At 30.7% G+C, this 14,790-nt stretch overlaps 1 protein-coding gene across 1 annotated transcript in view; it reads right to left on the bottom strand.

Moving 5' to 3' along the window:
- The window catches only part of LOC106461954 (RAC serine/threonine-protein kinase-like), a 50,436-nt gene extending 35,905 nt beyond the window's left edge, over positions 1-14,531 (bottom strand). The window contains exons 1-2 of the mRNA XM_022389058.1: positions 14,422-14,531; positions 4,281-4,560 (exon numbers count right to left, since the gene is read on the bottom strand). Coding sequence (XP_022244766.1) covers positions 4,281-4,371 — 91 coding nt within the window. The 5' untranslated portion in view covers positions 4,372-4,560; positions 14,422-14,531. The remainder of the gene's footprint in view (positions 1-4,280; positions 4,561-14,421) is intronic.
- Between the last annotated feature and the right edge of the window lie 259 nt (positions 14,532-14,790).

Below are 14,790 nucleotides of genomic sequence, written 5' to 3'. Positions count from 1 at the left end.
ATAATGCAGCATGACTTAAACTACTAAAAAATAATATCAGTCATGTACATCACATGCAGTTTTTCCCAGAAGCAAGTTCTCTAATGCTTATAGAAAAGCACTATTGGCCAATACTAAATACAACCTCTACATAAAATGGCAGTTACTATAATAAGCACCACCCACATTCATATTGTAAAATCCAGAGAACAACTTTTGTCATGTGCTTTCCTTATCATCCTATGATTTGTCAAATTTAAAATACAGCAATTGGAATAACATGGTACTGAAATTGACATCTTCGACTAGGATTGGCTAAATGTTTTACAACTGAGGTTTAACACGCCCAGACACTGTTTTATAAAGAAAACAGACTAGAAAAAGGTTTAGCTACCAATCATAGATGGCAGGACCAGTGCTGAACTAGAAGGAATTTTTTTTTTAATTATTGAAAAAATATTTTCTTCTTAGAGGGCACTTATTTACAGTCTAAAATGTATTTTGGGATTTTTTTAATTAAATACTTCTTTAAACTTCATTAAGTAATCCAATTTTGTACAAATAATTGAATGTTATGCTACTATTTACAAAAATAAAATCTGAAATCCAATAAAAGATAAGTTCTCTATAATTTTTTTCAATTCAAAAATGTGATTTTACCCTGATGATAAGACAAAATGTCCATGGAAGGTAACGGGTTAAGTGTTTTATCTAGAAGTACACAGTTACTAAAACACTTTGTAACCAGCCAAGGGAAATGGATTATTACAACTCATTTTATTTATTAAAGAAATAAGTACTTAGCCAAAGTAAAAACCTAATATTATTTTATGTTCTTCAAGTATCCTAAACTTATGGTCAATATATTCTGTAAAATAAAGCTTTTTACAGTTATAAATTTATCTCACATAGTTTGAAAACCACTAGGGAATTAATAACAACAAGGCTAGAAAAGTTATTCAGATAATATAGTATTATTGTGTTAACAAGTAACAAAATATGTTTAACTTCTCCATACTAGATGCAATAATGTTTCATCTTTACAATGATTATATGATACCAGTTAACTTTTTAAAAATTAGCTGTGTAGCACTGTAACCAAATTTTCAGTATTTTTTACATAAAAGAAGAGACTTCCACTATAATAATATAGTTTTTGTATCAATCAGTGTTGCCCATAGTCCTAAAGTAAACTAAATATGTCAAACAAAGTTAAAATAACGTTGATATATTCTGTAAATGATTAGCTCAGTGAGCTTATATTTGAAAGCTTATATTTGTATTTCTAATAATGTGATTGATACATAAATAAAAACAGTTAAAAACAAACATTTAATTTTTTACTTAAAATTAGATAACTATAATCATTTGTAATCATCTTCAGAAAAAAAAATATTTCAGCATTAGTGAACAGGATGCAGATTTTCAATTTCATTTAAAAAGTTGTTACATATACCATTATATCACTTGCATTTTCACATATTTTAGACATCAACAATAATAAAAACATCACTTTCAGTAGAATTTTAACTTCTAAGTAACAAAAAAATCAATTCTGTAACAAGCCTATGCTAAAAAAGCTGCAAGGTTTAATTTACATTCATATTATTGTATTAGCTTAGAGATAATCAGTTACTGACTGAGGCCTTAACTTGATTGCTACAGACTCCAGCTGTGTTGGTTTAAAAAAATATCAAAAACATTTTATGATGATTAATAAACATTGACATCTAATGTTTCTTTCTGATACTATATAGTAGTGAAAGGACATCTGTATGTTTATTTATTGATTTCTGAAAAAGAATGGAGGTTGAGGGGTTTACATCTCCTCAATGTGTGCCTACTTGTACAACATTAGAAAATACAGTTTATTAATTTCTGGAAAATTGGTGAAGGGGGAGAGTATCAAACTCTGGACCCCTACCCTAATTCCATGCCTCCTTACAGAAAATTAAAGAATACAATTATTAATTCCTGAAACAAATGGAAGAGGTCCATACCCCCCCCCCCCGGACCTTTTTCCTAGATCCATACCTGCTTAGACAACATTAAAGGATACAGTTACACAATTATAAAATATAAACAAAATAAAATGTGGTTGGTATTGCTAGCCAGTTGCTAAGATAAGGTGAACAAATTTAATGGTAATGGAAATCAAATCCAAGACCTTTAAATCACAAGGCACTCCCACAAACACATATCATATAGCTTTATGCTTAACAACAAACAACTATTATAGCAATATATTGATTACTTGGACAGTTGGAATAACCAAAACAGTAAGTAATTGGAAACTCTAATTTTGATTAGTTGATTATTTTGGGGACAATGGATTCAATCATAATTCTGAATGATTGGAAATCCTAATTTCAATTAGTTGATTATTCTAGTGACATTGGATTTCATCATTATTTCAATGAACTGCAGAAATAATCATAAACAGTAATAATTGGAACAATATATTTTGATTAGTTGATAATTTTGGTGACGATTTATTTGTAATTTAGATAAATTGAAAGTTGGAATAATCTAAATCACTGATCATAGGTAATCAATTATATTGATTAACTCACCCAACTCTAATATTACATGCACTTTAGATACCAAAATTTAAACACACATATTCAATAAGTACAGTACATGAGTACATATAGAGAAAGGACATTGGAGGAAAAAAAAAGAGTGAAAGAAGCATACATTTTAATATGCATTATTACTTTAATCAATAACTGTGAAAGAAAGAATATATGCATATGTACCATGGTTTCCATAACAACTGAAAAGTTCTTGCTTTTTCTCACACTCAAAATAACAAATTATTCTACAAATTTTACAAAAAATAAGATTATAAACAGTATAAATTTCTAAGAAGATCTGAAATTGTAAGCAAACCGTAATTATTAAAATAACGTATATATAACAAGCAACTTTAACAATTGGTTATTTACAAGAGAAATGTACAAATGTATGGAAAGCAGTCAACATATCACCAACAGGAAATTACAAGTACCTTGTCATATTAGAAATTATTCTAGTGTAACAAGGTTATTATTCAGGTCAGTTGCACCTACATACAATAAATCTATACACAAATACAAGCACAGAGAGAAACCTTATTCAACTCGTATATTAAAATTTGTAATCAAATTTTGACACTAAGAATGAACATTTAATTTTCATACTTCCACAGAAACTTCTTAAAATGTTTATTTATTACTTTTATACCACTAATAACCTCTAACATAGAGGATTTTCTGTTGTATTTCTTTTGTCAAATGTATGAGAATATTTAATTTTAACAATCTTATTTTACAAATATGATATGATTAACTTAAATACAATGTTTAGCCAAAGGTATCCCCAATATATATAGATTCCATTGAAGTGAATGTTAGCATCAGTTACAATGTTTAGCCAAAGGTATCCCCAATATATATAGATTCCATTGAAGTGAATGTTAGCATCAGTTACAATGTTTAGCCAAAGGTATCCCCAATATATATAGATTCCATTGAAGTGAATGTTAGCATCAGTTACAATGTTTAGCCAAAGGTATCCCCAATATATATAGATTCCATTGAAGTGAATGTTAGCATCAGTGATGCATTTATGATTTCAAAAACTGAAATCCTCAGAATCACTTCATGCTCAAAATGCAGAGCTACAAGCAAATTATTCCAATACAACAGGTCTATTAAAGTATAGCAAATCATACAGTTAATACTTACTCTATGGATGAGAGGTAATGCTCTGCAAAGTGACAGATATCAATGTCTAAGTTATACGAGTAGCAAGGATTAATTGGCATTCATGTTGCTGTATTAGCTTTTAAAAAGAGACAGATATCAATGTTACAAACTTATTACCAATTTTTGTAATTATCATTAGAGGCAAACATGTTTTGTACTAAAAGCTTCTTGTAGAGCATTTCAAAATCACTTCCCCTACTGTAATGTATTTATACATTTAAGAATGGTACTGTACTTTATCCTTTACAGATACCAAAAGCTAACAAAAAAGTACAAATAGCATTGATATTAAACCATAAAGCAAAAATCTAATTTTATAGTTTAAAATTAGTTCTATATTTTAGCATCTAATTAAATTGACATGTATAGATATAATGAAATATCATCACTAAAATTAATTACTGAACAAGAAAACCTTGCCTACTGATGGTAGGTACAGTAATTCTGGCTAAGTACATCCAAACATTTGTGATTATATAGAGGGCTTGGTAAAGAAAAATGTTGAAAATTATAAGAAATTTAAATTTACTTGTGGTTCTAATATTTTCTTACCTCTTTTTAAGAGCCATCCTTCTTTGATGATTTGAGGTTGCTGAGATGGAAGAGTAGGGAGCAGGTCTGGTATGGCAGCCAGCCCACTCATATCTAGTTCTTCTCCTCGCTCCACAATGGCAAAGGAATGCTCTCCTATCAATAGATATGTATGGCACCTGCTTGTTGTGGATGCCGCTTTCGAGTACTTGTAGCTTTTAGTAATTTAAATTTTCAGTTAATTCAGCACTGAAAAAGATGCAAAATTCTAGTTTTCATCATCATCATCTATAGTTTTATTCTGTAACAAAAGAAAAAAAGAATAGTACTTAGTATTTGTCTTTAAAACAAACATAGTCCTAAATTTTTATCACTTAAATTCTCTACAATCAACCCATCTAGTTTTACAGACCATTACTTAATAATCACTAATAAAACAAAATGTTACTAGCTTAAAAATATCAGAAATTGTGTAACTACACAAAGATGAAGAGAAAAAATTTAGTTTCAATGGGAATTTAATACTGCTTTCTTATATTTATATCTCAAAGCTATGCACATTAACTGGGTCAGCCAACTATAATACTCGATTATGCACGGTATGTTTAAAACACTCTTAATTTACAAGTTTATTCTAGCATACTGATGCTATTGAAGGTGTAGTCTATGTTAAGAAGAGAAATGTATATACTTTATATTTTATTTATGAAATGATTTATGGCCTAATAAAGCTCATACTATTATGGTGATTTTGTATGCTGCATGTACATGTATGCAAAACAAAGATTTATATTTTATAAACAAGTAGTTGGTTTATATTTAGAACTAGAGGTTGGCAATTAGTGGAACTTGCTAATCGATTTATTGCTGGGCTTATTATCAAATACATTCAACTAATCAAGGAAACTTGAGTAGTTGAAATAATCAAAAAGAGTATTAATCAGAAATTCCAATTTTGAGTACTTGATTATTTTTTGTTGAATTATGACACTAATCGATTAAACTGAAGTTCAGTTAATTGAAAATAATGATGAAAAATCATAATGGTGACATTTTGATTACTTAGGATTGTAAGAAAAATTTAAAACAGTCATAATTAGAAACAATTTTTAATTAGTTATATTCATGACATTATTTGATTCAATCATTATTTTGAGTAACTCTTCGAATCTTATGCTGGTTCTTTTTCATATATCATGACCTTTACCAGTGTTATATTCACAATTTAATTAAGCAACTTTACAAACTTGGCATGAAGAGGTAGTTTAAACTTGAAATCGTTACATTATCTAAATTTTAACTTCTTAAATTCAAAAAGAAATTTGATTTGTGTCACAAGACACATCTGAGCTCCAATTTCTCCATTTCAGCTGCTGCAGTTTTCATCTAATTAAAAACACAAACTATACACAACTACAAGCAAGAACCTAAAATCTGAGCCTCCTATCTTCTTGATTTCCTGAGACCAATAAATTTATCAAACCCACTAGAAAAGTGTCTTTCCTCTCTCTGAATTTGATATTATTTGCTAAGAAACTTTACATGATGTATGGGTATGTGTATAACCACTGGAAAGAGTAGATTTTCCTCTACATAAATCTTACACATCTGTTCCATTTTGCACCATAAGCCATTAGTCTAGAGGAAGTACTTGATTTATGTGGTGATCATATTTTTCAGCTTGGAATGATTATGGAATTTTATTAACCTATTTATAGCTTATTTAAATAGCTGGATAAATTACAGTAGTTTTGAGACATCCTATTCTAGTGACCGATATATTTTACATTTTCTAAAATGCATATTTGAAAGCTACATTAGAGAAGATCATGGATTGTTACTCAAGTACACCATGAGTACTACAAACCACTGTTTTATTTATATTTTTTTATTCATTGTTATATACATTTTTTTAAAATGTAACTCAAATATATAAATCATAAACATCTCATATTAGTCTAACAAAACTATAGTACAATAAAAAGTCAACTTCCCCCTAGCCTAAGCTAATCAGTGTGTGGTATAATATTTCATGCTCTTGTTTATATTACCAACACTTGAAACAGATAACTCCTACTGTGATTTATTGCTATTTGGACACCAGGAGAACTGTCACATTGGGTACAAAGTACTACATCTTGGGCACCCTTTAGTTCATACTGTTAGGGCAATAATGTGGAGCCTATAATGGAGGCACAGGTATAAAGAATAATATGTTCTGTTCCTGTATTGGAAGATATTCCGAAAAGCAGTCCAGTCAAAAATTATGACTGGACTTACACCTGAGGTTTAGTCACACTATATTCCACCTCTAAAAAGGTTAGTTAAGTCACAAAACTGGTCAAACTGATGGGGTCTAAGAGAAAATTAACAAAAGACTCAAGCTCTCCCAAGAATGAGGCTCAACAACTTGAGGAAAGTGCAATGGGAATGTCAAAAATAAAACAGAAAACAAGCATAAAAAGATAGATGTTACCCACCTTGGTAAGAGCCAAGGTCATGCAAGCACATACCTGCAATGGCATCATCAGCCATCAGATGACATCTCCTGTTCCCTTTCAAAGGACAGAACCCTCTCATGGAGCACCAGTGCAAAGAGCAAAAATGTGTCAAGGACAAATGCAGAGGTTAATAAACAGCCAAGAGACCAACAAAACAAATCCATATATGTATAGAATTTCCTGGCTGTAATAAATAGTATAAACAATTAAACATATACACTCCTAATACCTGAGAGACTTTTTCAAGCCCCTTTTCCACCCCAGACATCCATGTAATTGTTAACATGGATGGAATAGAAAATACCTGGGTCACTATATGCAATATAGGTGTGGGCCCAAGAAATAAGTATGCATTTAAAAGAGAACAACTAACCTATTATGGATTTCATGTGGCTTGGAAAACAACCATGGGTCAACAGTAATCCTGAAACTGAAGGACAGCAATGTAGTATAAATAGAATTGATGAAAAGTATTTAGATTCATCCACATGCCAGCCTGTAATATGTCTTATAATGGGTATTGAGACTGGGGGAGCCAAAGACATTGCCAAGGAGAAAATCTGATGAGATGTAATCTAAAATACACTCTTAAATTTATGAAAGACATCACAGATCATCTATACACACCAATTCATTAGTTTCCATGGAGCAAGATTTGTCATAAGGTATAAACAACTAATCTTGAGCTCATTGGGAAGACCCCAATATACCAATATACAATATACCAATGAATGACCCTGACAAGACCAAAAAAAACATTTTGCTGAACAAAAATTTGGATTAGTCAGGATACTTGAAAGTAACAAGTTAGAAAAGAAGAGTAGTTACCTTCTCTTACATGCCCAGTCTTTAGTAGGAAAGCCTTATCAGGATACAAGTTCAAACTTTCTTAGAAATGACAACAACAGAAAAAGAGTATGAGAAGCATCAGGAGCATAAACATGAGATCTTCTCTTACCTGAAGCAAGTAATAAAAGAAAATTCATCTTCAGTGAAAGAGCAATCATGTCAGTAATGGTTCAAAAAGAGAAGTGAAACACCTTAACAAAACATTCAAGTGTCATTGAAAGAGGCCATGAAAGTGTGGGGACAAGAAAGATTACTTCTGTAACATCTAAAGGTGGCAGAGAAAGCAGTTTTGTAGCCTACTATGGAAGAAACAAATAAGACATGATCGAGAACATAAAAAAGGATGAAATCTGTAGGATTTGGATCTGGAGAAAGAAAAGAAAACAGATTTCTAAAGCATTAACTCTTGAAGATAGCCCAACAAGATAAAGTCAGGGATGAACATCCACAAGAATGTGAGAACATTTAAGCTATTCAAGAAGAGAACCTGGCTTCTCTAATAAGAGACCACAACAGCCAACCATGATACTGTATACGACAAATGTCTGTGGTACATGGAAATTTAAGGCTGGCATAGCAGGTGTTTCCAAAGAGGTAGTGGAATATGAACTTCTTTAGATAAATGACTCAATGATAGAAATTACAGATGAGCAGACTAATGTAAAGAAATGAGGAAAACTTGAAAGTTTAAGGAACTGATCTTGATCAATGACTGAGGAAGAGGAGGGTAATCAAATACAAAAAAATTCTCCCAAGATCAACTCAAAGTATCCACCACTAAAGAAGTATGGTCTGAAAGAGAGGAATGGTAAACTGGAAGAAGTTGACTGTCCACCATTGTGAATGCATCAATCATTTAAAAGTAAAAAGTGAAGGATCCATTCTAGGGTTTTCATAACACCTAGTACATAACAAGCTCAGAGATATATTCTTTGCATAGAGCCAAAGATGTAGAGATACTGCACGAAAACAAAGACTGTGGGATTGAGTTCTTGCATGATTGGTGATATATATTACTACAGTAGAACTGTCTGTGAGAAGTAAGACACAGTAATGGTTGATAAAGGTAGAAATCTTTGACAAACATATTCAACTGCTCATGAATCCAAAATATTGATATGAGAAATAGATTCCTGAAGAGACAATGAACTTGAAAGGTAATGTTTCTCTAATACAGAACTATAACCATAGAGAAAAACATCTACCAGGAGTTGCAACTCTGGATGAGGTAGAGGAAAAGGGGAACCCACAGCAGTAAACCCTTGATTAAGCCAAAGTTGAAGGTAATTGGGAGTAGCAGGAAAGATGGAAATTCTGTTAGATACCAGTGAGAGGCAAGATTCCATTGAAAATCTTTCCTGTGAGCAAGACCAAATGAAATTACTTCATGAATAAAATGCATTGTCCCCAAAGTAAAGAGGACATCTTTGGCAGATGAAGCAAAGAAGCAGATGCACCCAAGACTCTAATGATTACAAAACCATGGTAATCAGGTGAAGAGTTCCTTGAAAAGTATTTATTCAAAACACTTTTGCACCAGATATTGAATAAGTACAAACTGAGACATGGACTCATGGACAATCCATCTCAGATTCAAAGCCAACTGGGTGATTAGTTGAGATTGGGTCAATTACTCGTGTGACAATTGAGAAAAAAAAAGTCATTCATCCATATAATGAAGAAAATCAATACTGAGAGATATTGGTTAAAGTTTTAAAATGCTATGTACCTGGGAAATAATAGAAATAAATTCAACAGAAGCTTCATCATTATTGGGACTGGCTGATAAATCCTACTACAGTTTAGATGGTAAATGACTCTGAAATTGAATTCACTACAGAAAATAGTATATAGGCACAAAATTTTCTAGTTGCTTGCAATGACTTTTATTTGGATCTAGCAAATAATTATTTCAATAAGTTAAGAACTAAAGTGAGTGCAAGATTACATCCAATTTACTAAAGTTATGTCATTATCCACCAAAACCAAATAAGATATTGAAACAAAAGTAAAAGTAGTCAATCATATCCACGTACATATAACGAACCATAATCAAACATATCAAAATTTATAACCAATAAATACATAATAATCACCATGGTAATGACATCTAGACAGTATTTTATGCATATTAAAAGCAGAGAGATCTGTACGTAGAAAACACTTTAAAGATGTCTGCTTATAGGCCATTGTTTACAAGTGTAGTAACACTGCTACTCTAAGGTACAAGTTAAGTGTGCATTTGTTTGAGTAAACAAAGTTCTTACAATACCGACAATTCATTGATGACTATGAATGTTTATTTAAAGACTATACATTTATATTTTCTCTCTTAATCTTACATTAATTTCAAACAACGATACTTAAATAGTAAACTCTTTTAGCTATCAATAAAAACATAGGTTTACATTAATATGGTTACTTCAATACATGAACATTAAACTGCTATACAGCATATTAGTGTCTTGAGGGACAAGATGTTAGTTTGTTAATGGTATTGTACACATGTTTTAAGCAAGTTTAGGCACAATGATTAAAAAGTTATAAATTTTACTTCTTTACTCTTTCAATACAGAATATTCTAGCTACAATTAATATCAACTTTTGATCAGAGTAAGTTATGTACTTAAAGTGAAACTAAAAATCAACCTAGCAATCAGTATAGCTAAATAAATATATTTTTCTTATATTTCTGTTAAGTTGGTAATGTTGAGAATTCCTTTTAAAATCACATGGAAAGTCTTGTTATATTTCAATGTAAGTGAGAGCAGCATCTTGAAAATGTGTTTCAATATTCTGTGGGTAAAGTGATGTTATTTAAATACAAAAACTTAAATAGAACTATAAGCCCTATGTGTGAAAAGAATCTGGTGGTGTGAAGAGAAGAATATAGGTTTGAAACCTATGACAATGAGTTCATTTATAGTGTTTTATGATGAATCTATAAAAGTCAAAACTGAAGTTAAATTTAGAAGGATACTGTCTTCTTGTATTCTGGATAAGATTATTTTACAATACTGTGCATAATTTTAGTGTCATTTGAAGAAATTAACATGATAATGATAATTACATAACATCACATTAAAGAACAACAGGGGACCTGTTGGCTGTCCAATCCACTAAATTAACATAAATCTCAAAAGCAGCCCTTGATATTCAAATATTTATTAAGCTTTCCCTTAAATTAACTGCCTCCATCACATCTGAAGGCAAACTGTTCTGGAAGTAAACAACACTGTTAGAAAAATAAAGCCATCTTAGCTGAGGATGACTTCTTCCATGCCAAAATGCATACTTGTGTTCCCTAGTCTTACTATTCTCACTATTAAATATGAAAAGATGATGATGCATCAACATTCAGATACTCTCTATCTCTTCATTTTTCAAGAGAAAACAAGTTCAGATATCTTAACCTATCCTCATATGATAACATTTTCATCCAAAGTATCATCCTAGCAGCCCTCTTCTGAACCCTTTCCAGACCCTTATCCTAATCTACAAACTTTACTAAATGACTTTGCAATATTTTATCAGACTTTCAAAAACTATTACCCGCACTCATGTAAGACAAATTGGCCTATAATTACCAAGACAATTTTTATCACCATCTTTCAAAAAGAAAAGTAACATTAGCTATTTTCCAATCTTATGGCACCTGCTCACTATTCATTATTATTAATTATTAGTAATTAGTAAAAATATTAGTAAGTGGCTCACATGTCCAATCCTTGACATCTTTCAAAACCAGTGAGCAAATATAATTTGGTCCAGGAGTCATATCAAACTCAGAATTAACATTATCATTTTATCCAGTCTTGTTTCCATCTAACAACTAATCGGGATGAGAAAAATTTTTTACATTTTCCTTAATAAACATTTAAGAAAACGTAGTATTTAGTAGACTAGCCATCTCATAATCATAAGAAGTTAGCCTTTCTTTCTTTATCACCCTCAAAAATCCTACACCAATCCTAACATTTTGCTTACCCTTAATTTATTTAAAGGAATCCTTCTGTTGATTTTTAAATATTCAGTCAACCATTTTTTTCATATACCCGTTTTGGTTTTTTAATGTCCTGTTTGATATTATATAACCATCATAGCAATGAATTTAAACTTCTTAAATTTATAACAATTTTATTTAATTTTGTCCCTTATATTGTTTGTAAGCTAACCTGGTCTTTTGCTTGCAGCCTTCCTCTTTTCTATAAGGAACGTGTTTGATATTTAAAAATCTATTTTCTAAGTATTATCAGTATCTCCAATTAATTCAGTTGCCCAATTCTTGTCATATCCCTTATAACTTTCCTTTTGGAAACTTGTAACCAAAATCTCATTATCCCGATCTCCATATTCAGTAAAACACCAAACCTAATAAACAATGATCACTTTACACTCTGATGTTCACCAGTCTCCACTCTATCAATCATTTATATATATTAAGTTAATAATAAACCTATGAATTTAGAGCAGCATTATTCCTAGTAGGTTCTCTGGCCAATTGGGGAAGAAAAACCATCCTAAACAATTTCTAAAAAAAACCTTTCTCTCTCATGGTTTGGCTCTTACAATTCCTAACCTATATGCCTGAAATTAAAATACTCCTGCTGAGCACCATGAGACTAAAAAAGTGCCAAAGAGCCACTTCATCCCAGTCTGGTTCCACTACTTCCCTGGTTATAGGTTACTTAACAGAGTTAGAGTACAGAGTTAGAGTATTCAAAAGAGGGGAAGGAATAGTTTTATATGTAAAATGTGAGATACATCCTGTTGGAAGTTGAGAATGATAAAATTGATAAAATTAGTGAGAAACTTTACTATTAGATTAAGATTATAATTGTTAATATCGTCATAATCATGCTAATAATTAGAATAATAATTATTATACACATTCTGAATATTTTCTCATTAGAGTTGGTGTTAAAAACTATATAGTAGTAACAATAATTAATATTGGACACATATTAATCCTGACTAGCATTCAACTTAAATGCAAGTACTTAAAAATACACTTCTGTCAAACAACACATGTGTATGTTTCAGTAGAGATGCCTTCCCGAGTTCCCATACAAAGCAATTCATTTCACCAAGAATGCCCACTTTTCTTCCATATCAAGTATTAAATGAATATCAGAACTTTTAGGCAATCAGAATCAGCAAAACTGTTATCACTATTTTATCCAACAACTGGCAGGGTTCTGGTATGTGTATATCTTGAAAATCAGGATAAGTAGATATTAAGTCATGGTAAAGCCTTACATATACATTGCTATAGAATGCAACAGTAAACATATATCAGCTCGTGACCTGTAACTGTCTCAAGTAGTGCTGCCAAATAAATGTACAAAAAACAAAGCAAAAATTATTTACTAAGTCCATTTTGTAATAATGAAAGTCTTATGTTTCATATTAATCATTTTAAAAATTACTGATTAAATAATATACTTCAGTTAAATGATAAGATTGTATTATTTAGATAGTTATTCTAAAAGTAAAATAATGAGTTATAAAAATGCCACTAATCACTGGGACTTTTTTTAACCACTACACCATTGCCTATAATCTTATATTTCAAAACATCTGTGATCAAAACTGTTTATATTTAACTAAGTTTCAGTCATTTCAATAATATCAAAAACCTATTTTTTCAACTAGTGCTCTAAAATCACTATTTTATTTCTCCTAGTGTTACAATACTATCAATTAAATCTAGCTTTACAATTACTTGTGCACTATGTTCCTACATTACACTTTTCTCTACATCTTGTTTCATTTACGATTTAATTTATCTTGGCCCACACCACTGTCTAGTCCTGGTTTAAAGCTATCCTTACACCCGAGTTAATAGCCCTTAAAAACAAGCCAGCCTCTGTTCTACTTAAGTGTAAACTATCCATTCCAAAATGCTTCCTTTTCCCACAGAAGTGGTCCCCAGATGTCCACCCAGCCAATATGCTCATCTGTACATATTAACAAACATAACATTCAGCCCTAATGACCTACTTATAATCCTTTCTTCACATTTAAGTCTTGGCACTACCCCTGACAGAATTAAGTTATGGCTCTTTTCTTCAAATGCCATTATCAATCCCTTGTACTTATAAATTACCTATGGTGCAGCATTGCTCATGGGAATATTAAAAGTAAATCGTACTAAATTCTTATTTGCTATTGGTTTGATTTTGCTTTATATTGTTACTATTGTATTGGTGTAAAACTATAATTCTGTTAAAACTTGAGGCTTAAACGTTCAAAGCACAATAAATTAACATACATCTAATAATAGTATTAATACCACCAGTATGGAAAGTAGCCTACATCTATTACAAATACTAGTAAATTAGTAGTATCAGTAAGTAGTACTAGTAGTAATAGCACCAGTCGTACTTATAGTGCAATGTACCATAAAAGTATAAATTATATTTACTATTTAACCAAGTTTCAGTTAAGTAAAGTAGTTGAATGTAATTAATAACAAAATCTTATGTATCATCAACTGCTCAACTTAAGTGTTATCTTTCTAATTCAGTAACAGTTATCGCAACATTACTAGTGTTAACTATTATTGCTAGAAACCTAAATCACCAGCTAGTAGAAGTACTAGTACTACTAAACTGATATTAATATTATTTATAAGTTATAGTATTACTAGTAAAAGTATTACTAGTACTGTAGTGGTAAGTCGGAGTTGTAACTTGTATTGTAAAGTAGTACCAAGGACAGCTTTATCATCATTTATGCGACAATAAAAATATTAATTTTTTAGATTCATTAAAAAGAGAAACTTATTTATCAACATCAGATGAACTTACCAATTAATTGAAAATGTTTTAATCAATGCAATATTTATTTCTTAAATTCATTCTTATCCTAAAATGTCTAATATTCTGTCTGCTATTCCTAACTGTGGTCAAAGTAACTTTAGAAGGACATATCGCATATTATCGTGATATACGAACATTTACTTGAAGAGTAGATCAAACAGGGAGCGTTTAATAATAACAACTGTATTAACTTTTTTCTTCTTTTTTGCTTATGGTACAAAATGTATATTCCGGTTTAACACAAAGAAGTTACATCAGAACTTTAATACATTATCAATTATGTTGTAGTGGTTAATTGTTCAAGTAGTAATAAGTGAGTGTGTATATATATATATATATATACATGACTTGATGCAG

Source organism: Limulus polyphemus, unplaced genomic scaffold (genome assembly GCF_000517525.1).
Source record: "Limulus polyphemus unplaced genomic scaffold, Limulus_polyphemus-2.1.2 Scaffold1065, whole genome shotgun sequence".
NCBI lineage: Eukaryota > Metazoa > Arthropoda > Merostomata > Xiphosura > Limulidae > Limulus > Limulus polyphemus.
Note: the sequence above shows the minus strand (reverse complement) of the source record. Positions and strands in the feature narration are given on the sequence as shown.